We start from the raw sequence: 25,067 nt of genomic DNA, 5'->3' as shown, positions 1-25,067 counted from the left end.
TGTGAGTTCCCGTTACCAAATGTGACGCTGCCTTAAACACGTTTACTTGGGATTTTGATCCGGTCTCTGTGTCTCTGCAGCATAAAGGAAGCCGTTCAGCAGATTTTGCTGAGAAACACTTTGTGCCCTGTCAGAACAGAGACACGGAACACAGTAGACAGGCAGAGTACACCTAGTTAAAGAGACAACGACAACAAAAGCTTCCACACGTCAAGGAATTTTACATTTTACGTGGACTGTGAAATACTTTAGGGCACTACAACATCCTTTTATGTTAGTGTTTGTACTGTGCAGGTTCCATTTGCAACTCTACAGTGTCAGAAAGCCCTTTCAATGGGATGCAATTTAATGGCATATCAGTAGTCCTGTAATACTTAAAAGTGAAGCTCTTACATTCCAGAAAAACAACGCCAGTTGTATAAATTTACACTGTTTTCTGGCAAAAATGTCAAGTGGAATATGAACTAGTAGCTAATTAAGCTCAAATACAAAATAATTGGGAATTTGGTGGTTCTTTAAAGTAACACTCAGTGTTTTATAGCTTGAACAATGGTGTGGTATTAAGCTATACCATGATTTATGTCAGTCTGTGGGGCTTTTGTGAACTTACATTAATAAATTGCACTAGGTTTTATTTAGCTATGTTAACAAGAAGTATTCCAATTCCCCATGATACTTTTTTAGCACAACGTCCATATTAACATTAACAAATGAATCAACAGGTAAAAAAATAGATTAACTGAATTGCAGACAGGCCCACAGAGGCAGGGTTCTTTGGCAGAGATGTGGTCCCTGTCTCTGTGATGTTGACAGAAGGGGTGGAGCTCTCCATGCAGTGGGCGGGGCCATGCTCACTAACAGATAACCACATGTCCTCATCTGGCCAATCACAAAGCTGCCTCAAACTGTAGCATAAATAGCATGAACTCTCTGCGGCGTGCTTAGCTGTGCTTGCTTGGTCTGAGGGATGAAGAACATTTATCGCCATTTGCTCAAGTCCCCCTCCATCCACATTACTGGAAAATTCCTGTTGAAACCAGAACCTTGGCTGCAAAACCAGATCTTAAATTTATTCTAAATTACTCATCACCTAGTAAAGTTACAGGTACAATATGGGCCGAACATATTGACCTACTGCTGATTTGCCAGCAAAGTCTCCAAAAACTTGCCAGAAATAAATGTGGAATTTCAACTGGAATTTTCACTAGAGCAAAACTCATGGTAGACAGACACCTTGTATTGTCGACATGCCAGCGCACCATTATTGCATGACTGAGTTGTTGGCTGTTGACATAAACAGCGCATATGTACACTCAGACCTATTTGCTAGCACACATGCGAGATCCGGAATCGCTGCTGCCTTTTCTGGCTTTTCCCTGTTAAACAGACTGGGGTAGACCGTAACCTAGCCAGCCTGGATCCCATGAGTGCGTGTGACGCACGTCAGCCTTCGCTCGTGCCGGCTCAACTCCGCCAGGCTCAGTGTGGAGGGAGGCCTCTCGTGTCTGCGTGCCCGAAAAAAACGAGAGGGTCCCCTCTCTATCCGCCAATCCCCCTGCTACCACCAATACACTTGATAGCTCTGCTGCTTGATTATGGTAATTAATTTTGGGAAGGTTTTGACAAAATAACAATATGCGCGCTGATTCGATAATTTGCATAGCTAATTAAGTCATTAACAAAAACCTGCTGATTGCCAACAAGCCCCGAATTTGCCATCTGTTATTGTATGGTGCCTGTCAGCAACCCCTGTGCAAAGGATGCAGAGCCAAGCTGTGCGAGAGAGACAATCTGTCCAGCTGACGTTATGGGCTAGGAGGTGCGGCAGTGCGAATGGCAACTGCATCGCTAATGCTCCCCGCCCACCTGATTACAGGCAGCCACTGGGCTGACACTAACTGGGCTTCAAGCTAGAAGCTGACAGGCCCGCACCACAGGGATGGTACCGGGGCCGACACCAGGGGAGCAGCGAGATGCCCAAAACACACAGGAGGCCGTTCCCATCCTTAGCTCTGAGACGGAAACTGGGGTCTGTTCGGCAGCGAGCGGTTTTTATGGGGGGAAATAAAGGCGGACGTCCACAGAATCCTCCTGATGGAATTGAGCCACGTTCTCAAAGGGAGGAGAGCATGCCAGCGGGCGCAGTTCACAGTAGCTGCCAGCAGAGGTCAGTGTTGAATATGCTACCGATTCATCGCGAGTAACCCAATGCGCTCACACACCCCTCCCCCCACTACTACACTGCTGCCTGCCTGCCCCCCCCACCCTACCACCCCGTCACGACCATGCAGAGACGCCTGCATTGTTATTGGGATCACGTAGGCGTGTTCTCAGCCGCAAAAGTACAACTTCTCCCACAAAGCCGGCAGACGTGCAACATATGCAGTCAATGTGTTCCTCTGTCTGCTGTCGAAACGCGTCAACATCTGAATGGGGGGGGGGGCGAGTGGGGGGGGTTGGTGGGCACTGGGGCTGTAATGAGCTGTCGTGTTCCACACAGAGATATATGACAATGGAGGAGGCCGTGGACCCCACTAGCCCCCCAGGAAACCCATGTTTAAAGGAGCTACGGAGTTCAGACTTGCCTCTGGAAATGGGCATGCAATGAGAGACACCAAACTATGCATTTTTCATACTTTTTTCATTTGGACAGGATCCTGATGCTGCTGTAGGTGGACAGAAGAGAGAGAGAAAGTCTTACATTCACAAGAAACACCCTCGTTCACTTCATTTACGAACAGGCCCCAAAACACCGTTTTACAGCAAGGCTCGGAAGCCGAAACACGCGGTCTCACACACTGGTATACTGCCAGCTTTACGTAGCCTTGCTCTGAGGGGAAGGAACGCCCTCTGGGGAATAAGAGGAACACTGCAATGAATCTGGCACCAGCTGGGCAAAATGTTTGGTGAGAGAAACGGGTAAGAGGGGACTGGGGAAAGTAGGCATTACCTCCTCCCGTCCAGCCCTTCACCATTATTGCTCATGCGGAGAGGACTGGCACTCTCTTGCTATAACTGCTGTGATACTATGGCCCTGCTAGGGTCTATGCGTGTTTATGAGCAATGTTAAGAGTATCAACCTTGATTATCCAGTAACGTTTGAAGGTAGCAGGTTTGTTATTTTCTTCTCCTCTTTCAGAAAGACTTGAGGTCCTTGCTGTTTGTTATCTGGGGATTGTGCGTTGGCACACTTCATTCTCTGGGACTGTTTACTGAATCACCTTCTTTTATGGGGTCAGGAAATGATTTTCAGGTTTTTTTCCCCAGTATTGGTGTTGTCTCTGTCTTTCTGGAAAATGTATTATAAGGCCCTTTGCCCCCACTTGGTTGTAAAAGTAGAAATTCATTGACTAACATACTGATTGATGAGTATGAATCCCCTTCGGTACTTCTGGGAAGATAAGAATTTGGCCTCACATTTGGACTTGAGTTTCTGAATGTCTGAACTATGTTTTGTGCTTAGATATGGCAGAGCTCTGCAGGTCTTTAAGGGACGTCTGCTGCACAGGTACGGAGGCGCAGTCAGGAAATATAAACAGGCACCAAAAGCTTTGCCTTCGCATACATCTGGAGGTGAATCTCAGGGGTGCGCAAAGCCAACATCACACTGAGGTCTGCTGTACTGTAGCACCTTGTCCCCAGAGGGAATCTGCTTTAGCTTTAAGGCAATGGTATCTAAGCGAGAGCAGGGAAACTGAATTTGTATCTTTTGTTTTCGGTGTATACGGAAGAATATTTGTATTTCACCTTTATGCCCAAGGTTTTGGTGCATGACTGTGTGCGCATGAGGATATTGTGATCCGTTATCTTATAGTATGTTAGCATGTCATGGCATTATGCTATGCCACAGCATGCTATAACATGCTAACATCACATTTAAGTTGGTACCATTTCATTTCTTTTAATTTCATTTCAGTATTTCATTTCAGTATTTCCTTTAATTTCATTTCTTTTTATTTCATTTCATTTCATTTCAGTATAGCTGTATATGCACCTGTGCATGGTTTCTCATTTACTGTACATGCAAGTACCCAGGTTCATTTGTGCATGTATGAGGGCATGGGGGGTCGGTGAGCCCGTGTGTGTGCCTGCAGGGACGAGATGAGGGCAGGCCAGAAGGGGGGTGCTTACTGGTACCTGGCTGGAGAGGTTGAAGTTGTTGGCTGGGCTGCGCTTCTTGCCGCCGGTGTTCCCCGCGCTGCTGTTGGATGCGCTGCTGGCCGAGTTCTTCCTTTTCCGTCGCTTCGTCGCCGTCTGTCTTGTCGGTTCTGCTACCAAATGTTACAGTCAAAAAATGAAGGAAAAAAAAAATGTGTGTGTGCGCGAGAGAGAGAGGGAGAGAGAGAGAGAGAGAGAGAGGGGAGAGAGAGAGAGAGAGAGAGGAGAGAGAGAGAGGGAGAGAGAGAGGAGAGAGAGAGAGAGAGGAGAGAGAGAGAGAGGAGAGAGAGAGGGGAGAGAGAGAGAGAGAGAGGGAGAGAGAGAGAGAGAGAGGGGAGAGAGAGAGAGAGAGCGTGCTCTTACATGTGTCAGCATGCGGGGCAAACAATGGATTAATCATACATCCTGTCATCTAGAGATGTCTGCTTAAGAAGAAATTCTCCCACTGCATCGTTTGGTATTAATTCACGCTTTGTTCTGTCACCATTTTAACATCTCCCCAGACATGCACTAGTAAATACAAACCCTTGCTTTACTGTTTTTACATAAATGTTCAACAACTCAAAAAAACAAAAAAAAAAACAACACAGTAAGCAAACTGTTGTAGACAGATCATGCAGGCTAAATTTGATTAGATTAATTTAATGTGAATTAATTCCGGGGGGTGGAAAATGGTTTCACTTCACAAATTGATAGCTCTGCTATAACTGGATCTATTTGTTGCTCCATTCTGGTGGTGTGGCATTACTGATTACACCAGTCAGGAACTTCAAAAGTGACTGGTAGGCCACAGCATAATTGAACACAGACTACCTCTGCGGGCATGCAGGAGAGATATCCCAAATACAGCCCCAGATCGCTACTCGGGAAATGGGCATAAATTTGACTGGGCTATTTGAGATAGGGATTGAGCATTCATGGCACAAAAATGTATTTCACGATATTCCATTTGTGACTGATTGTAATGCGTGGCTTGATCACTCTATTTGGCATGACATTTTTCATTAAAAAACGAAAAAGTACCTTTTTTGAGATTCGTAGGGAAAATTTCCGTTTTGAAGTTCTGTGGGTGTCCTGCTGAAATCAGAGCCAGAGGGAATTGTATTTATTAAAGTAATTACCTCCCATAATGCAGAGACACACAAAGACCTTCATGACAAGCCATGGAAACGAAGGATGACATTATAATGCACCGCGCACCTGCAGCAGGTAAGGTGTCTATTTACTGTTTGTTTATTATATATATGGGGCTTATCAATCGGAAACTTTCATGGAATCCCAGGTGTTCTTCAGCAATTCAATTAGACAAATAATAAGATAACGGTCATATTTTAACTCATTTGCAAGTTACACATAAATCACTGATTACAGCGTGACTGAGAAAATACAACACAGTTACGGTGATTCAGTTATGGAATTTTACGTCATGGGTTCTAAAGATGCATTTTTTAAAAATAACATATTCTAGCACACAGTATACAGTTACTCTAGAAATGGTGACTTACTGCGGTAGCCTGAAATTGAAATACATTTTTGAGGTTCTTACTAATCACACTAGGGGAGATATTTTGAATTTTATATTTAATTAATAATATGAGACTGGTTGTCTGTCCACCAAAATACCAAAGCTCAATATTTAATAGTTCAGTTTGATTGCTCCCAGTTCTAAATTAGTTCTTTAATTTACACCGTCTTTTCCAGGTCATTAAATTATTAAACCAGGTGTGAAAAGTAGATATTTACCTCCAAATACCCTATTAATGTGACACACATATGGGAGCCTCCATTTAATAATATCTTAGCCTAAAGTCTATTTCAGTTTATCACTCAGTTCATCATACAAATGCTGCTCCGTCTTTACAAAACTGTTTTTTTAATGTCCGTCATAAACGTGAGGCAACAGGCCTGCCAATAATGACAAGAATACAACAGTAATGACTGATCAGCTTTGATATGATGAACATAGAGCACAGAACAACAGGCAGCTCTACATGTAACAAGGAAATTAGAGATCTTTGGTAGCAAAATGGATAGCAGCTTAAGACCAAAAACAAAGAATTTGCATTCTCTTTCAAGTAATACTCAGGAAGAAATGTCAAAAATAATGTATAAATATAAAAATGTGTATTTCAGAATTCCAGTAGAAATATTTCTGTCTAATATCCTTTGTACATGTTCAACTTGACATTCGAAGGTATTGCTCAAAATACCAGAGATTCACTTCCAAGTCTGGGGAAGTCTGAGTCACATTCCTCCTTGACCGGTTCCATGCTTCATAAATAAATTACACGGAAATTAGCAGAAAGCAGCTTCGGTAATAATCGGCTTGCATGAGACTGTAAATCGAGGAAATGTTGATTGGGTGAAACGCGGCAGATAATGAATGAATTAACAGTTAGAGCTCTGCCTGTAGGAGCTTAGGTCTTTAATAGGGAGCAGATGTCATTGTTGTTATTTTGGTGTGGGGGGGGGGGCAGTTGGTGTCGGGCAGAATTTTTTTCCCGTATGTTGACAGAAGAGAAGATCATCACCAGGTACTTGTACACAACACTGTTGATTTCCATGCTACATGGATCTTGTGTGATATTTACATTCTCACACACGAGTGAGTACACACATAATCACCCCCCCTCCACATCCGTGTGCACCAACATACATACATGCTCACTCTCCTGCTGAAACCCATCCAGATGCACCAGAAATCACACACACACACACACACACACACACACACATACGCACGTGTAGGATAAACATGTCCTTATGGGGGCCGCTCATTCATTTCAATGGGAAAAATGCTAACGCTAACTATGACAACCTTAACCCCCACCCAGCCCTAACCATAACCATAAGTAACCTAACAAAATACAAGAGTTTTTGCATTTTTAGTTTTTTCATAGCAGTCACCGATTTTTATAAAATAGAGTTTTCCCTTATGGGGACCAGGCAAAAAAATGGATATTTATCATGTTATGGGGACATTATGTCCCCATAAGGATAGGTAAACCCACTCACACACACACACACACACACCTTCTCACACCCCAACCAAATACACACATGCATTACAAACATTAGCCCACTTCCCTTACATAAACAAATCAAATGTATACAAGATCACCCTCATTTGAGAAGGCAACCTATTTTTCTTTAACCCTGGGAATAAGAATAAAGTAAGAATAAAGCCTGAGGAGTTGCCAACAGCTACGTGAGTTCACAAAGCACTCAGTGGTACCTGGTGGGGCCACCATCCTTTGCCATTTCTGGAACAGGCAGGTCTTCAGGCAGTCCCGTGGGCTGAGATTGTAGGTTTTATGCCTGGACATCAGCTCCTGCATAGGCTCCAGTATGACACACAGCTGTAAGCACAAATTTCAGTCACGGATGTTAGAGTTGCAGTTCTGCTGCAGTGTACACCAGAGCTGAGACAACTGTCAACAGTTTAAAAGTGAAACAATGTAATCAAACGTGCCGAAACAATGATACATTATAAAAACCTGCCATTCCATTTGCTAACAGAATAAATAAGCAACAAGCCAACAGAAGACTCAAGATGCCCCTTTGTTGCTCTTTTGTCTATAACGCTACAGTTTTGCACCACAAAAGATTTTCTTAAGTTTGCATAAATGAGACAGACGCCAAGTGTACAAAACACAATCTTTGCCACTAGATAAATCAGTCACTTTTTTTAATCTCCCCCTCATTCCTGCTGTCGATAAAATCCCCAAGTAGAAAGGATTCAGATCTTATGAAGGGGAAAAAAAAAACGCCCAGTGCTGAGCTGGAGACGTCCAGACGGATGTCCACCCACAAATTACGCCGCGACACGACGTCGTCACGGGAAACATATGGTTACCATTGCGCAGGAATCCACAGAACACCTGGCGCCGTTCTCGAACAAGAGAGGCACCGTAAAACACACGGTGCTCCCGAAAGCAGTCTCCAGTGATGCAGGTCTCCAGGGAGGCGAATGTTATCTGGCACGAGACGCTCACTTCTGTTACTAGGTTGCATGTGAGCCCCTATTCAAAATATTCATCCTGATCAAATACGAATCTCGGCCACATTTGATACATCTATTGTTTTTTAAATACTTGTCCAGATTACAGCTGTTTCGAAATATGTCGGCATCCGGCCGAGTACGTCGTCTGCACTTCAGGCTGCTTCCCTCCCCATGCATTTCCAGCAGCGGTCAATCAGGAATCACGTATGATTATTTTTCGTATGGCTAATGAGCCCCCGGGCTACACGGGGATTGGGATTTTCACCTCCGTCATCCTCCTTCTTTGCAGTGGCCTGAGCCTAGAGCTCAAGAATGATCCTGTGTTTTCACTCAAACAAAAAAAAAAAAAGGAAAAAACAAAAAGGAGGACTATTTTTAGACTGAATTATAGAAAGGCTGCCACTTTAATAACCCTAAAAGCTACCCGGCATAATCAGACGGCAGCCGGGAAGCTACCTTGACCCTGAGCCAGGCAACTGTCTCTCTATTTCAAATCACTAAGCGCCACACAGGATGGGGGGGGGGAAATAGTGTTTTCTAAAGACAACAATGACTTAATTTCACTGGAGAAAAAATGTGGCCCCTCAGATCAAACCCACAAACATTATTTTGTCACCTGTTCAACCTCGTGGTGATTTACACAGTTCACACAGCCTGAAATGTACTGTAATGACTGCCATTTTCCTAATCTCTCTTTTTTTTGGCCCAAAGTAAACAACTTATTCATTATTTTATATTGCATCTTTTCAACAACCACTGCAGAGCTCATGTAAAAGATGTCATTGAAGTCAAGGTCAGATTGTTGATTACTTAGGTGTGGAGAGGCATACTGTAGGTGACCATTACCTCTGGGAAGCTTCTCACCGGACTCCGAACCCCATCTTGAACATTCTCCATTCCACATTTTCTGTTTCTTGTGGTTCTCTCTCAATGCCCTGGTAATTCAGCCTTTTCTGACTGGTGTCAGCCCACTCCTGTTCAGCTAGCCACGAATTTTCACTATTTGAATGGGCCCAACTATGTGCTCAGATTAATACCTAATTCAAGTCCAATGATTTCCATTTCTGATGCTTAAAAGCAACATAGCCAGAGGTCTGGGAAAGTGCCAGTGGCTATTGTCATTGAACGCCACCCTTCACACAGCTTCTGATGGTGTCTAGGCCACATAGATTCAGTGCTTGTGTTGCCAGCAGATACTGGAGCTGCATGTGAATGTTGCTGAAAGTCAAAGGTGAGTCTACTTTCAACACAACCTCTGTCACCTTAATCCTCCATACAGGCAGCAACATTGTCATCACGGTCCAAGTTAAACTGCTCTTGTTCTAAAAGATTTGCTCGGTCAGTGAAGATTTATGTAAAGACCTGTTCGACAGAAATAGAGTGAAGTTACGGTTTCTAAAGGTTTCCAAATTTTCCTGCATGAGCACAGACTATGTCAACCCAGACAGGAAACACAGGCTAAGAGTCTTTGTCACAGGTTTGTAAAATCTTCACTAAACGAAACAACTCTTTATACGTATCTTCCTTGGTGCTTGAATTAATTATTAGTTTACCAAACTAGTTTAAAGCTGCATCAATATTGTCCCAGTGTGCTTTAACTGTGACTTTGTCTTTTATAATTTGTAGCTACAAACCACCTGATCTCAGATTCCACTGTTTATGATAATGCTGAGTAGCGTTTGATGTTTTATTAAGAAATGTCATGTAAAGCTTTCACAGGATATAAGACACTGACAATTTGATGTCTGTGATACATCGGGACCCTCCTTCAAGTTCCAAGGCACAAAAGGCGACACTCAGGATGAAACAGCAGAGTGTGTAAAAGACTGACACTGATAAATCTCATGAATAGAATAAAAGGTGGCACTGACAAGAAAAAAACACGCATACATATTCAACTGGGACACATACATTTGCTTTCAAAGTGCAGATTTGTCAACGAGCATTCTTCTGCTCTTTAGGGCTTACAAGGAAGGACCAGACGGAAGGTTACGCAAGACTCTGAGAACAAAACACACAAATATTTTCAGAACGTAGGCTTTCATAAACATGCTAATATTGTCAAGACAATTGCCAACAGTTGCTTCTTAGATGATGTCAGGGTTGCCAATGTGTGGCCCCCTGGGACCATTACTAGGGCTGAAATTCTGCCCTGCAGTGGGATGAGTTTCACTGGGTTTTAATAACTAAGTAAGTCCACGGGTAGAGCCACTTGTGCTGTATTTACAAGGTGCATCAGTGGTAAGGACTGCTGTGAATTTTCTAAATCCTAAATGCTAAATGCATTTCCTTCTAATTCACCTTTGTGAAAACATACTGTCCCAATTTATGTATGAAATGCACGAAGGCACACAATACTTGTACATACCCCGACTTGAGTATGTTTTGGTGAAAACCATCCTTAATATCTTTATGGTAGATTAATATCTAACTTCAATGCAAATGTGTTTAAATATAAAAAACCTAATTTTGACAATTAGATTTCTTTACAGTTATCATATCAGACTGACAAAGGCAGAGGTAAACGTCACACTGGAAACACCAGATAGCACCTTGCCCAGCGAGCCGCCCAAGAAGCTTAACACTCCGTCATGGACACAAAGGTCTGAGTGAGGCAGAAGGGGATGGAGGTCTATCGAGGAGCACTGTAAGAGCCCTGGAGATGTTCTTACCCTGAGGTAGTTTAGGGTGAAGTTTGTCAAACCCACTCGGGTGATGTTCTTCGACAGCTGCTCTAGCACCTGAGGGTCTTGTGCCTGAAAAGAGGAGCGCAGAAGATGTTCGGCATACAAACAAACCAAGCATGGCACCATCTCTGAAGGCTACATAATTACATCGCTCATATTTCAGACGATGCTTGCTTCTCGGGTACTTTAGATCGAGAGCAGCTCCCTGTCTCTGTTTCTGGCAGAAATATTCATCGAGGAACAAAGCGAGGAACCAATTCGGGCAGGGCGTTGTGGTAGGGTCCTCTCGTTGTTTCAATGACCCCATTCCTGAAACATTCCACTCTAGCAACCCCTGTGACATAACAGCTCCGCAGCCCTGTGAAATACTTGTCATAAAATCGTACCACAACCTCATGGCTGGATGATTCAAAGATAAAGAAGGAATCCAACAAACAGCTTTTTTTTTTCTTTTTCTTTCATAGCATCTTATGACTCATAAGACCCTACAGCCTGATCACAAAGTGCAAGGCTACGCATCAGCATTAACTGAGACCATCTACTCCCTAGGAAGTAGAATTAATTTTACACAAACTAAAGTTTGCTAATTCCCACAAATTTAGTACAGGGTTCGACAAAGCAATAATTTGCAGGCGCAACTTGTGTGTTCATCTGCGTATTTACTCAACTGCCATTGAGTGTTTATGGTACTATTATTACTGTATGGCGTTATTATTATTATGGTACCGGACTAAGGCCATGTAGTACCCTAGGCAAGCTCCACCGTTAGCAACCCCCCCCTCCCCCATGCACCACTCTACATGCTCCTTGTGCCTTGGGAGGGGTTAGTGAAGCTTGCTAGGGCTGGCATCTAATGGGGGTTGACTGGCTCTCATTGGATTGGCATGGCAGGTGGACACTTAGAACGGTTTGAAAGACTAGCTCTTCAGCTGAGGGATGCTATGGATGGCTACATGGCAATGATCATACATGCCAACACTTCTCTTTTCCCGGGTTCCTCTTATACTCCAAAGCCATCTCCCTGAGCCCTCCCGTTTTGTTGCATCTCCCTGAAACTTCGTAATTCGCAATTTCAATGGCCCTCAAACTTTATTATGGGTAGTTGTCATACACAGACCCGTAAGTTTTGCATGTTCGTCTGACGCTACCCAAGTTGCCAGATCGTCTATGAAACACAATGTAGACACTTAATCCATGCACTACACACAATTTCAGCCCATCTGTCACGGCAACCTGGCAACCCACAATCCGATTAAAGGGGAGTGCACAGGCTTGTACCAGTGTTAAACTGCAATGCATCTGTGATAAATTGATGCTGATGCTTTCTCAAAACATAAATGAAAATAAATAAATAAATAAACAAACATGGTTATTTATTTATTTACTCACTCGACCAGTTTTATTTCTTTATCCAACCCCACCCCACCGGAAAAAAAACTCTCTAAACTAAATGTTGGCAGGTAAGGCAAAGATAATGCCCGCATGTGTCTAAAGGTACTCTGAGAAATATAATTCATACATTTCAGAAAATCATCCTGCTTGAGTTTTTATTGTGAAGGGCTACTTATTAATGGATGCACGACACAAGGCAAGAGAAAAATGAACCCAAGATGGCCTTCATCCAACATAAACATTTGCCAGAGAAACTGGGAGTCTTTCTCTAACAGAATCAGGCAAATGTACTCATCGCATCATTTATCCAGCCGGTTTGTTGAGATCTTGACCTTAAATGGGCCTTGAGGATATAGGGAGCAAAAACCTTACTCCATGTACCTGGTATGGATACCAAATAATAGTATTAAAGGTACAAAACAAATCAGCACTGCACAAAGCATATAAAATAAAAATTCTACGAGCAAGGGAATTCAGTAATGGCCCTCCATCATATCTGGAACTGTATACTGGAGAGCATGTTGTGTTTGCAGGAACCCAACACAGATCCCTCCTGTGCTGGGCATTTGAAAACCCCTATTTTCCCCCCCAGGTAATAATTGTTGCTTCTGTGCGGCTGCTGAGTGTCTTGCTGGGAGTGCGAGCAGACAGCAGGTTGTTCGGTTATCCACAGCGAAACAGACGCGCAGGTAGCGGCCCGAGATGCCGGCGATAAACGCGTAAACGGAGTATCATTAAGGTGGCGGCAGCAATTACGCCGGTGCGATGTGCTTCTAGGGTAAACAGCTAAAATTAGCGCCGGCGTGACGCCGCTGGAGCGCGGCACATGCAATGGAGACGGGGTTCCGTGCGCCGTAAACAAGCGGCTCCCGCCAGCATCGTCTTAATGAAGGCATAGCGGCTCGCGACCTCTCCCGTTTCACGCAGGTGCAAAACCAGCGAGAAGAATATGGCTCGATGCAAGTCAGCCGTCGATAAATAAATGGCAGCGGCTTTGCTCAACTACAATAAACATTACTTAACAAAAGCATTCGTACAAAAGCATTCGTATTAGCTACTACATACATTATCATAATTCCACAGACAAGCAATAATTAAATTAACATTTTGGAATTAAACGTGCCTATTAATAGTACATTAAGAAGCCAATTATGTTAAATTCTAATTCTGCATTTAGTACCGAGGCTTTCTTCATTACTTTCTTGAAAATTAAAAGACAGAGAGTCTCTGAATTCTTCAATTCAAGACAAATGTTCAGTTAAAGCACAGTGGATGCATTAAGCGTGGACACAGTCAAAAGACAAGAAACCTTGACTTTAGTGCCTGCTCAGGAATAACCTCCTCGCTCCTCACCAAATACGGTCACAATAGAAAGAGACGACCTCCAACCATTCATAGGGGTATATCAGTGTTAAGCTTCAACAATACCTTTCTATTTTTCAGTTTGGAATTAGGGCAAATACCCTGAAGGCCAATTATAACGCTCATTATTCCAGAAGAGGCTTTGATATAAACTGCAAACTAATGAGTAAAAACCTGCACTGACACAATTTTAATCTACCTGCGATGTAATACTAGTATCTTATCATTTCATTTTAATTGTTGATAAAGAACTATTTTCATGCTTTTCAGCACTACCGTTTTATTAGCTATGCGTGTAAATAAACAGTGCGGTAAGAAGGCATTTAAAAAGGGCACGAGTTCTCCTTTCACAAAGCAGAATTCCTTGCTGTTAAAAATGGGAACAGCAGATGACTGTGAGGTGCACAGAGCTTCTGCCATATATTAAAAATGTTTCTTTAACATAATGAGTCATAAGCTTTATACAACAGACGACTCCCCTCATTAAATGAACAATAAGAAACAAATCTGAAAACAAACACACAGCAAAACGTGCAGAGGAGTCTTGAGTTTACTGTACACTTAAGGCGATTTCAGAACTAATGTCATTGGTCATTAATATTACTGTTAATAACAATAAGAACTGGATATTTCCGTAGTTAAAACGTAACAATATAATCGTATCAATATAGTAAATATTTGGCATCCGTTTAAAAATAACATGACTTAGTTATTTAGTGAATCAATTACATTTTTTATAATCATTGTGAATAGGCAAATTAATTCATTACAAGGTATATCGTTCTATCTGGAGGAAACGGCCGGCCATGATTTTCTTTAACGAGATACACATATCGATATGGCTGGACTGAGTAAGAGATTAAACAGTAAGGGGAATCTAACCTGTGTCGGCAAGGACGGTGGAAACACAATAACCCATCCTTACTTTATTATTGACATGTGGTTGACTCTAGCACCTACACAGACAGTATTCACAAGAACATCTTCTATCTGTCCATTGTCATGATAACTTAGCTTGTCCACCCTGTAGCTCCTCATCCTCACTGTCTTTAACCTTTGACCTTTCCGAGTATTATGGGTCTCCTCATAATATTCCCAGAATACAATAAGGGTAGTCTGGCCATGTGTGGTAGAGTGAAGATTCAAGCTAGATTCTTCTTATTGTGTGTGACGCAGCACTGGACAGCCAAGTACCTCATTTCATTGTGAATTGTGATAAGTTACAATAAAATTTATGCCGACTTTGATCTGAAAAAGAATCTGCTTCTTTGTTTCATTGTGGTTCCCGGTACTGCTAACTGTTAAAAACCCAGTATGTCTGACTTTTTCAAAGGCAATTTAGACACCCCACCACTGATTGGTATTACAGCTTGTCTTCCTTAGGTTTTCAATGAAAATTCATCTGGCCCACTGCTTGATAACACAATGATCACTTACTAATGTTGGATAAGACTATCGGGCTGCACGATATTGGAAATTATTCATATTGTGATATTTGAATTTCTGATTAATATTACAATATTTATTTTAAAAAGAGTTGAAATTTACTCAGACTACAGCCAAATAGAACATATGATCTATCAATAGTCTGATAACAGATAATCTTTTAAAGGAATGATCATTAAAATTAGCTATGTTTTGTTTCTTATGACACAGTAAAAATGTTTTTTTCATAACTTACTGTCTTAAACCAGCTGACTACTGTGATTCTTGCGATGTGACAATTACAATGCATAACATGCAATGTTGATATTAATATTGCACATAGTGAGACTCTAGATGAGACATTATTCAATTTTCATAGACCCACACTGCTAATCCCATAATGGCTCTAAGGCAGATTATATTGTAGAAAGTACCCAAGGTGAAGACTGGGCACCCACAGAATCATGCACTCAGTCACTCACTGAAGGTATTTTGATGACAGAAATCTGCCTGAATTGTGGGATGGCTGAGATGGAGTCCAAATAAGCATGAAAACTCAAAACTGGGTCGGGGCTCCATCTTGAAACCTCAATAGTGGCATACTGGAATCCATCCCAAGTAAATCACAAATGCACCAAGACGCGTGGTACTTCACAAGAGAAACTTACGTGCACAGCTAAAATGCTGCGGGGGACGAGTTCTCTGTACTGCCTGATTGTAAAATGCCACGTCTTGATCCTCATAAGGTCGTCAAAGGTGAACTCGAGAATCAGGCGCCCTTCTGTACAAACCTGTTGGGAAAAATAAGAACCGCACTGGTTATCATAGTAAAATGTTTTTTCACCACCACATTTTGAAAACCATCCATCCATCCATCCATCCATAACTACTTATCCAGTAGGTTCACAATGAGCCTAAACCCTAAGCAATAATGCAGAGGGCATGAGGGAGGTCGCCCTGGATGAAATAACAGGACATCTTAAAAATGTGACTGAAATCCATCGATCCACTTCCAATCATTTATTCAGTACAGGCTGATAGAGGCACTTGGAAACTATCTCAGCCGACAAAGGGTCTCTCTCAGGACTGGGTGCCAGTCCATCACAGCCGGATGCCTAAAGTAACGTGTACATATGAGAATCGCTTTAAGCATTTGACATTGCACAGAACGACGTTATCCAATGGAAGGCTGCACATAACTTGAATCTGCCACATGCATAGCCGCTTGCCTTCGACATGCTCATTAATTACCAAATTGCAACTGCGTTTATGTTATGCATTTAGCAGTATTGCGCCGTACATCTCTGACTAGCTTACTATCACTGACGGTATCTGTGCACTCTTGAACCCTGTGGAGGAATAAGCTGCCCATATGTTACCTATCAAGTATGACATGATATTAAGATGATAAAGATGCGTGCGTGTGAGGGGTTAGGAAAAGGTGAGGTAGCTCGTTTTCAATTAAGCCCCGTGAAACGCACTGTGTTCTCGCCAGGACTGCACAAGCAGCTGCATTTTACAATAATAAGCTTTACAATAAACAATAAATAGAAAGTAGGTGTAGATACTTAATCTTATAGTGACATGCTTTGAAATGTTTTGATGGTAAATCTCTGAGAAAATATGTAGTTCTGGGAGCTGTACTATGCTATGCATTTGATGATGCTACTTAGAGAGTGGCTTCATATTGAAAAGCATTCAATTTTGCTTGAAAAAACTATAAAAGATTGACAGAAAAAATCTATAATGATTCAACATATTAAAGAAATAGGTAACACTCATATACACTGTATTCTGTATTATGGCCTAACATGTATATCATATTATGATATACCTGTATATTGTTAAATGCTTTTTAAATATTATCTTGTTTCCCAGACAATGAATCCTAAATACGAGAGTTACCAATTAAGAAAAACATTTTCTGTTTTGCGGAATTCATGTTATGGTACTCTGAGCTCTGACATTTTGTTGCCATGGAAACCAAAACCAGCTGATTTGTTGGCATGGCAACAGAAAAGATGTAATCCCAGCAGACACACTCTAATCAATGCCCCCCAGCACAGATGGTCTCTGGAGGATCAACAAGAAAGAAGCTGGCAGGCAGACAGCGTGTCACGTGGTACCACTAGACCATGCTCGAAAAGAAAACTAAAAAAAGATTTTTTTTTTCCCCCTCCAACTAGTGAATATATAATTTAACCCGTTCCAATACTCTGCTCTGCTAAATAAAACATAATAAAACAGTTGACTCGGCAGCCTAAAAATTTAAAAATACTGTGTTGCGAATGTGCAACTTTATTTAACGGCATGCAAATTGCTGAGAGAAATAACTTCAGGAAACTACGCTGCCACTGTGCTCATTTGTGCCTGGAAAGCTGGCTGTCGTCTGCAGTCAGCTGTGGATGCACTGTGTTAAAGCTCAGTGCTGGGTAGTATTGTGGTATTTCTATACAGGGCATCGGATACACTCCCCGTCCACATTCCCTAGCATATACTGTCTCAAAAAGCAGCTACGGGGGGGGGGGGGAATGTTTCCAAGACCCCCCCTTCTTCAATCAGCCCCCAATCCACAATGAAACATATATTTAATAAATGCAGGGCATTTTTCTCGAGATGAGTGTAGGACTCTGATAACTACAATCTTGTACATTGTGTTGAAAATAAGTAAGAAAAGACACGCAGTAAAGCAGCTGCTCTTACGTAGAGAAGAGCGACTGGAGGAGTTTGAAATACCTTAGCAATTATGCTGCTCTAAATGACAACCAAAATCAAAGTCTGTTTTTCACAGTCTTAAACAGGCTTAAAAAATGCATAAGTCATGAGACCAGAACAATTCTTTTTTTTAAAAAAATTAAAAATAAAGCGCAACTTAGCAGTTACATGTCGCTTATGGATTTGTTTTGATGGTACTTACATTGAATAAAACCATTTCAGTTTCTAAGGCGGTCACCTGTCTGCCGAGTTTTTTTAATTTTTTTTTTAATTACAACCCACTTGGAGTGATAAGGCAGAAAACTCAAGAAACAGCTTGTTAATCTCTCGTGGAGCTGATACTCTTACAGCCTCTTTGTTCTCAGGAAACCCACGGCTGATGAATAATTTACAGCTAGACTCTGCACTTGGAAACCCAGGACAGGTATTTCATATGAACATGGGACCTTCACTGCTCTGTGAAATAAGGTCATGGTTACAATATATGTGTGTGGCCAAAAGTATACATTAGCAGGAATATAAAATTTTAAAATATATGTCTTCGGGAAGATAGCAAATGATCAAGTCAGGTATGTCACCCATATAGGCTGGTTTATATTTTGTCCAGGTTTCTTTCTGGAAACCTCCATCGACTCCCTGAAAAATTCCCGTTATGAAAAGATGCTGAATGAAAAATAAAGTTGCAGCGAAAAAGTGGTGAAGGCAGGGAGTGAAACCCTGTGTGCAATTCACACAAATCCCATCATGAAGTGAAGGCTGAAGGCAGCTCAGAGCCACAGACCAGCTCGGTACAGCAGGACACATGAAAAATCGCACGACTGAAGCTGACGACTGACACGCCCTCCCACATCCGGGGCACCAGCCAGATGGATGTGTGTCCAGACAAATCGGCACGTGGCACCTGAGTTCCGGGTTAGCCCCTGGCGACGGTGCAGAGGTATGATGTACGCCAGGCATCTCGGGGGCGGGGGGAATTTCCAGTGCTGCCAGGAGGTCAGAGATGATGACTGACAGTATCCACGCTCTTCATATTTCTAGCGGTAGCGCATCATCACACAGCCACAGGGCGACTAAACAAGCCGTCGCAAATAAACACTGGTGTTTGAACGGAGATTCTGGTCCACCGTTCTTTTCAGATGTGCAAGCGGAGGATAAGACTGCGTATTCCAGAATTCCCGAAATGCAGTGGAGCTATTTTTTTGGATTTTCCCAAAGTATGCACCATTCTGTGCATTGACAATTAGAGCTAAATTAGCATGTGCGCAGTCAGGTTTGCATGATGGGAGACCAATCTCCCACCCTGACTGATTAAGCCACCGATATGTAGGTGTTTGCTGCTGCATTAACAGCTTCTCAATACTACTGCTCCTTCCCGAGCATGGATCCAACCTGGTACCCAGAACTATTCTCCTCCATTCCCTGTAATGGAAAACCTGTGGGCTCAATTACTGTGGAGGTATCAAGTTTGTCACTTCATTCCCTTTGTTGTGAATACCCCAAAACCAATGCAAATGGCCTGCGATACCTTTGCGATGCCCCACTTCCTGTTTTCATTGAATAGCTCTGCTTTGCCTTTTTCTGTTATGTGCTGGTTCCATCCATTTCTAAAGATTCTAATCAAAATGCCAAGGAACAAATTTTGTTTCTTAATCTGAAGCAAGTAATGCCCTGAACACTGCAAAATGTGAAAACAGATATTCCAAAGGCCGATTCCTCTGAATACTGACTCTTCGTGATTTTATTTAATGCTAACAATAGCAATATAAGGGACTGAATTAAATCTTTGACAGAAAGTAAAAAGGGTGTATCTGAACGTACTATTTGTTAATGCAGATGATACATTTTTACCAAATATAGCAGCTGCTGAATTATTAAAAAAATCAGCCAGTGCACCTGCTCATGTGCCCGTTATTTAAAGGAGCAATTTTTTAATTGGAAAAGAATCCAAATCTGAGTTGAAATGCTGCATAAATTTTTTTTAAGGTGAAAGTGTTTACAGTATCAAAAGTGAGTTCCGTAGACATGAAGGAAGTCGCAAGGGATCAGGGAATTTGATCAAACCACGAATCAGAGCAAAGAGAAGCTTGCATTTTATGTATCAAAGACGCATGCTATGGAAACATGAATGAACAATGCGCTGGAAGAACAGACTCCGGAGTATTTAGATATCGACCAGTAACATTTCATTAATGCGTGATTGTTAAATGGGCTAAAAGCGAATATCGTCCTCAGAGTCTGTACTGTTCGAGAACAACACTGGAGTGCTCCAGAATTTAAACTAGAGGGCAAGTAATTTTACCGTTCTGAGCGGGACTCCGATCGCGGAAGGGGGCTGAAACCTTTACCTTTGTAAACATCGGTTTTCCATGCTGAGTGACCATGGTGCATTGATCACAGTCCACAGTGATGGATGAGTTATGGAAGGACTCCTTGGAGTGTTTGAGGATGTAATACAAGTCGGTGACGCCGCCTTCAAACACAGTGCTGAAATAGCGAGGGATGAGCGTCCTCCCAATGGCTGTGGATAAGAGAGAGAGAGAGAGAGAGAGAGAGAGAGAAGGATCTCAGTTGAATGTTGCTTATAATCGGAGCAGCAAAAGCAAGCACATTATTCTTTAGAGTGGCGAAGCACTCTGAATGGATTTTAATCAATGCTGGTGATCGTACCCTTCTGCATTTCCAGTCCTGTTTATTAAAATCAGCCATACATTGATTTCTGCAGGCATGGGACAGGACTTGTCTACTTTGTATGTTTAAGATGACGACCGGCAAGGAGAAGAAGTGACCCCATTCAGCTAATTTGATTTCCCCTATCTGCTACCACGGGAACCCGTCAGCATCACGATAGCAAAGCAGAAGAGGAAGAGGAGTGGTCCCGCTGAGCGGAGAGCGGGCGGGGAGGAAGAACGGCTGGGAGCAGATCGCTCCTGAGCGTCTCCGGGCGAAGCGGTCAGACGCGTGAGGCCTCTCGTAGACACCTGCTGGGCCGTGTGAGCTTGCTCCACGGCGAACCCTTTAACACGACGGTTATAAATGGTCTCAAACCCTAGGGGACCCGGCGGGAAAGACTTTCAGTAAAAGTGGATACTAAAAAGGACATACCTGAAGGCACTCCGAGGAGCCTCCCACTGGGGGGGGGGGGGGGGGGCATTGCCAAGGGGCCCTTTTCCTTTTAAAACTCCAAAACACTCGTTCAGACTATGGTCTATGCAGTAAATCTGAAATTCTTCCCCCGTCAGACGCAATAGGAGTGCAGGCATTTTGCTCAGCTAGTTAAATCAGGGTTGCTGCTACTCATATTCACAGCATTCTTTTCGCTTTGAGCGATTCAGCAAAAAAAAAAACTCCCCGGGATCCTTGAAATAAATAGGAACTGTAAGTCAATGCAGCCTGGACGGCAAACCGTCAGCCTTCGCGGCTAATATCTCAGACTTGCCCGGGATACATCAGGCAGCTGTGGGTTATCAGTTAAGGTAGTGAGCTGAAAAAATATATATATTAAAAAAACACTCCCTTCAAACACTTAGCAATGTGTGGTTTAAGCGCTCACCTTGTAAAGGAAAGCGGTTGTGACCAGCTTGTTTGGAATTCGGCAAGCCAGGCATGACTAAGCGAACATAAAAGCTTGCAAGTCCGACTGCTGGAGGCCGGGCAGCTGAGTGGAGGTGAACCACCCTTGGAGGTGTGTGTGGAAGCGGGTCTGAGCTGACCCCAAACGCTGAGGACTGGTAACGCGATGTCCGCCCCCGGGCACAGTGCCAGGCACACCTTGCCAGAGCCGGAGACTTCAACATTTATATTTATTTAGCTTTTTGTCCAACGTGAAGTACAAGTCAGGCAAATGACACATTAAACGCATAGGGCTGTTGAGGAATTCACTGGGCATGAGTACAGCTAGGCTGGGCTTCCAGTGAAGGCCCAGGTACAAGTGTAAGCAGTATTGGAGCAAGAGCTACAGAATAACTCTTAACAAAGTAAGAACCTAATAAGACAACTATTCGAAGAGCAGAATTTAAACGGACAGGTAATCTACACTTGTGGCGTGCAGCCAGGCTTCGAATGGGCATTGATACCCCTGCAGATTCAGGGGGGTCCATCCCTTGAATTTGTAAAATTACATGCAAATTTTGGTGGGGGGGGCGGGGGGGGGCAAGGTGACATTTTCTCAGACAGATTTCCAGGTACGCCCCTGTGTGTAGAGCTGCGCAGGATGGTCGGAGACGTGCAAGCCAAATCCGCAAGAATGCGAGGTATAAATTCCCGATGCCCCTCTCTGCAGTGAATATGAGCCGACTGGCTCTAACGTCAATAAATCCAGCCTCGGCTCATTTCGGGTTCATTAGCGCTAACGAGTGCTGTCAGTCAACAGGTGGAAGCTGACCTGAAAGCGGATTTCGCGAGACGGGAACATGCTTCTCCCGTTCAGGGCTGCGGCGCTGCGGCGCTGCTTTCTTTGTCTGTGAAAGAGGGTCCTTGCTGCCTGGCTCTGTTTCAGAGAGGAGCACTGGCGAGATGGGATTAGCAATCGCTCGTTTCGGTAAACAGCCAGCACGACACACGGCTCTCAAGTAATGTGTATCCAAACACGCAGTTTACAAATAATTAACATCCTGTTAATTAGTCACATTAATCTGTGCCACTTTATGGAATCGTTCCCTCTGAGTCCACGGGATTGGCTGCCAGTGGCTGGGGCCCGGCAGGACGTAATGAGGCCTTGTGCGACTTAGCCGGGAGCTGGCTGCGAGTGGTAGATGTTGGGAGGGGGCAGCCTCAACCCCCCCTCCTTGCGGTTTGCGGCCACGGTGACAGTGGGGGGATGAGACAGTGCACACGAGCACACCCACTATCAGCCACGGAGGAACAAACATGCGGGCACGCTCACAAACACAGAGTCGCACCTGCTGGCACACGCAAGCAAGAAACACAGACACGCATCTACACGTGAGCACACCAATACTCACACGCCGTAAATGTGTCACATATTCACAGTATTCCTCTCTAGCACAGCATCATGCACACGCAGACCAACGCTACTGTGCTTATGGGGACTTTCTAATGATTGTCATATAATTAATTATACCTAAACCCATTCCAATAAACAAAAGTAGTTTCAATAATTTTTGTTTAGTTTTTCTTTTAAGCAGAACAAAAAAATGATGTCACCCCACCAACATCTGTTATTCAGAATTTGTTATATTTTTTGGGGATATTTAATCTCCACAGAATAGTGAGCCCCGAACACCTAAAAATACAGGAATATGCCAACTTACCAATGAATACTCTCTCTCTCACACACACACACACACACACACACACTCGGCACACTCTAAGTAAACCCACACAAATATTACAAACAGGTACACATGTAAACACAAGTTTAATGAGATTCATTAGAGAAGGTGGATCATCCTCGTTTGTGCGGTGATGGAAAATTCAATCATGCTGTAAACAGGCTTCAATCTACTGTAAATAATTTCAGGCAGCAAAACTACTCTCTACTGTCAATTCAATAAAGAGGAGCAAGACAGTGAGATACAGGCAAGCTTAAACCCAACAAAAATGAGTGAAAAGATGCAAACACAATTGACTTTTTCAATGCATGCCACGTTAAATGCAAGGAGGATATCTGGACCGACTGTGGGGGACATCTGATAAAATTAAGTGGAATTGGGATTCAAAAAATAACTTCCACTACGCTCAAGTAGGCGAGCGACTCACCAGGGGACCCTAGAGGTCTGAAGACTCAGTATCCTACCTCAGCGAGTGAGTGGCGGGCAGGACTGCACCAGGAATCATGATTTTGGCAAGCTGCCGCTAAGCAGGGCCCCGGTTGCCCCTGGTTACTCTCCCAGTCTCTGCGGGGAGTCAAACCATAGGAGGGAACACAGTCTGCTGGTAACGATTACATTGCCCCATCACAGGGGGTACCACCGTAACTCATAAGCGTAGTTCCGGATTTTTTCCTTCCCAAAGACATCTAACAAAGCAGACCGCTTGAAACGGCTAGTAGAGCTTCAAAAGGGCAACAGTAAATCAACTTAAATGTGAAATATTTCTGTACAAAACATTATGTATAATAGTATATTGGCTGGTATCCATCCATCTTCTATAATTGCTGATCCACTACAGCGTGGTAGCAAGTCTTTAACCAGTTCCAGGAAGCATGGGGCACAAAGCAGGGAAACCCCCCACCCCCCGGGACATGCAAACCCCCCGGGACATGCAAACGGTCAGCCCTGAAGAGGCAAGGCTGCAGCACTGACCAGTGAGCCCCAGTGCTGCAACACCATCATGGATTTCTTCATACAGAAGGCAGCAGAGACCTTTCCTTCCACAACGTCACGGCCAGTCTTTCATAAACGGTGCTAAATCAAGGTCCAACGGAGGTATGTGTCCTCCTACCATTCAGAGCGTTGGGAAGCGTCGCACTTGGGGCACTAAAAAGGGGTTTCCTGTGCTTTCTGGAGGAAGCTGTTTTTAGCGACACTACAGCGTGACAGAAGTAATTCGGAACAGTAATGCCACCACTTATGGTGTCCGTCTGTGCAGTGAATGAAAGTGCATCAGGAGACAGCGGTAGATCAGGAGAAGGGAGCAAACAAAATTCCCAGTCCCACAATAAACTCAGGAATACTCCAGAATATCTAGCCTTTCCTGAATCTCATCTTTACAAATTGTTGATGTCATACATATAGACACACACACACATATACATACATTATATATGAGAGAGAGAGAAAGACAGAGAGAGAGAGAGAGCCTTGCGGTCTGAACCCCCCCAACCCCCCCCCCTCCTCCCCCACCACCACCCTGAATAGGACAAGCGGTTACAGAAAATGTATCTGCATGTGTGCGCGCGTGTGTGTGTGTGTGTGTCTACAGTATATTATATATATAATATATATATATATATATAGAGAGAGAGAGAGATAGAGAGACACAGACACAGAGAGAATAATGCATAATATAATAATACAGTATAAAGACATAAACAAAAATTTCTTCTGTTCTCTAAAAAGTTACCGGTATCGTATTGGATGACTAGAAGAGCACCGCTTCAGTTCCCAAACGGCTCCTCAGGGCCACCCCAGCGTTTCCACTTATTCACTGAATTTCTCCACCAGCTCACTTAAATAATTAATTTAATTGGTTAAAGGAGTCAATGGGGTATTGATTAGCCACACGAGGTGGGAAACAGTCCAGTCAAAAAATGCACCCGCGTGTTAGATGGTCGCTGCGAATACTGTGGTGATTTTCGGAGAGGTTTCGAAATGACTAAGCTGCCGTACTTTAACACACATAATGCCATCGTTTTATGAAGACAT

At 43.2% G+C, this 25,067-nt stretch overlaps 1 protein-coding gene across 7 annotated transcripts in view; it reads right to left on the bottom strand.

Annotated features, from left to right (window-relative positions):
• LOC111837360 (LIM domain-binding protein 2) overlaps positions 1 to 25,067 on the bottom strand; it is a 58,694-nt gene that overhangs the window by 3,031 nt on the left and 30,596 nt on the right. The window contains exons 3-9 of one of the 7 annotated variants that reach the window (XM_023799376.2): positions 20,088 to 20,260; positions 15,696 to 15,818; positions 10,834 to 10,917; positions 7,394 to 7,517; positions 5,182 to 5,235; positions 4,138 to 4,271; positions 2,637 to 2,666 (exon numbers count right to left, since the gene is read on the bottom strand). In XM_023799376.2, the coding sequence (XP_023655144.1) occupies positions 2,637 to 2,666; positions 4,138 to 4,271; positions 5,182 to 5,235; positions 7,394 to 7,517; positions 10,834 to 10,917; positions 15,696 to 15,818; positions 20,088 to 20,260 (722 nt within the window). Of the gene's footprint in view, positions 1 to 2,585; positions 2,667 to 4,137; positions 4,272 to 5,181; positions 5,236 to 7,393; positions 7,518 to 10,833; positions 10,918 to 15,695; positions 15,819 to 20,087; positions 20,261 to 25,067 lie in introns of all 7 variants that reach the window. The other 6 variants (XM_023799377.2, XM_072706961.1, XM_072706962.1 and 3 more) reach the window with 6 other exon arrangements.

The sequence above is a fragment of the Paramormyrops kingsleyae genome, chromosome 25 (genome assembly GCF_048594095.1).
Source record: "Paramormyrops kingsleyae isolate MSU_618 chromosome 25, PKINGS_0.4, whole genome shotgun sequence".
Classification (NCBI taxonomy): domain Eukaryota; kingdom Metazoa; phylum Chordata; class Actinopteri; order Osteoglossiformes; family Mormyridae; genus Paramormyrops; species Paramormyrops kingsleyae.
The sequence above is the reverse complement of the archived record's forward strand: the minus strand, read 5'-3'. Positions and strand labels throughout refer to the sequence as shown.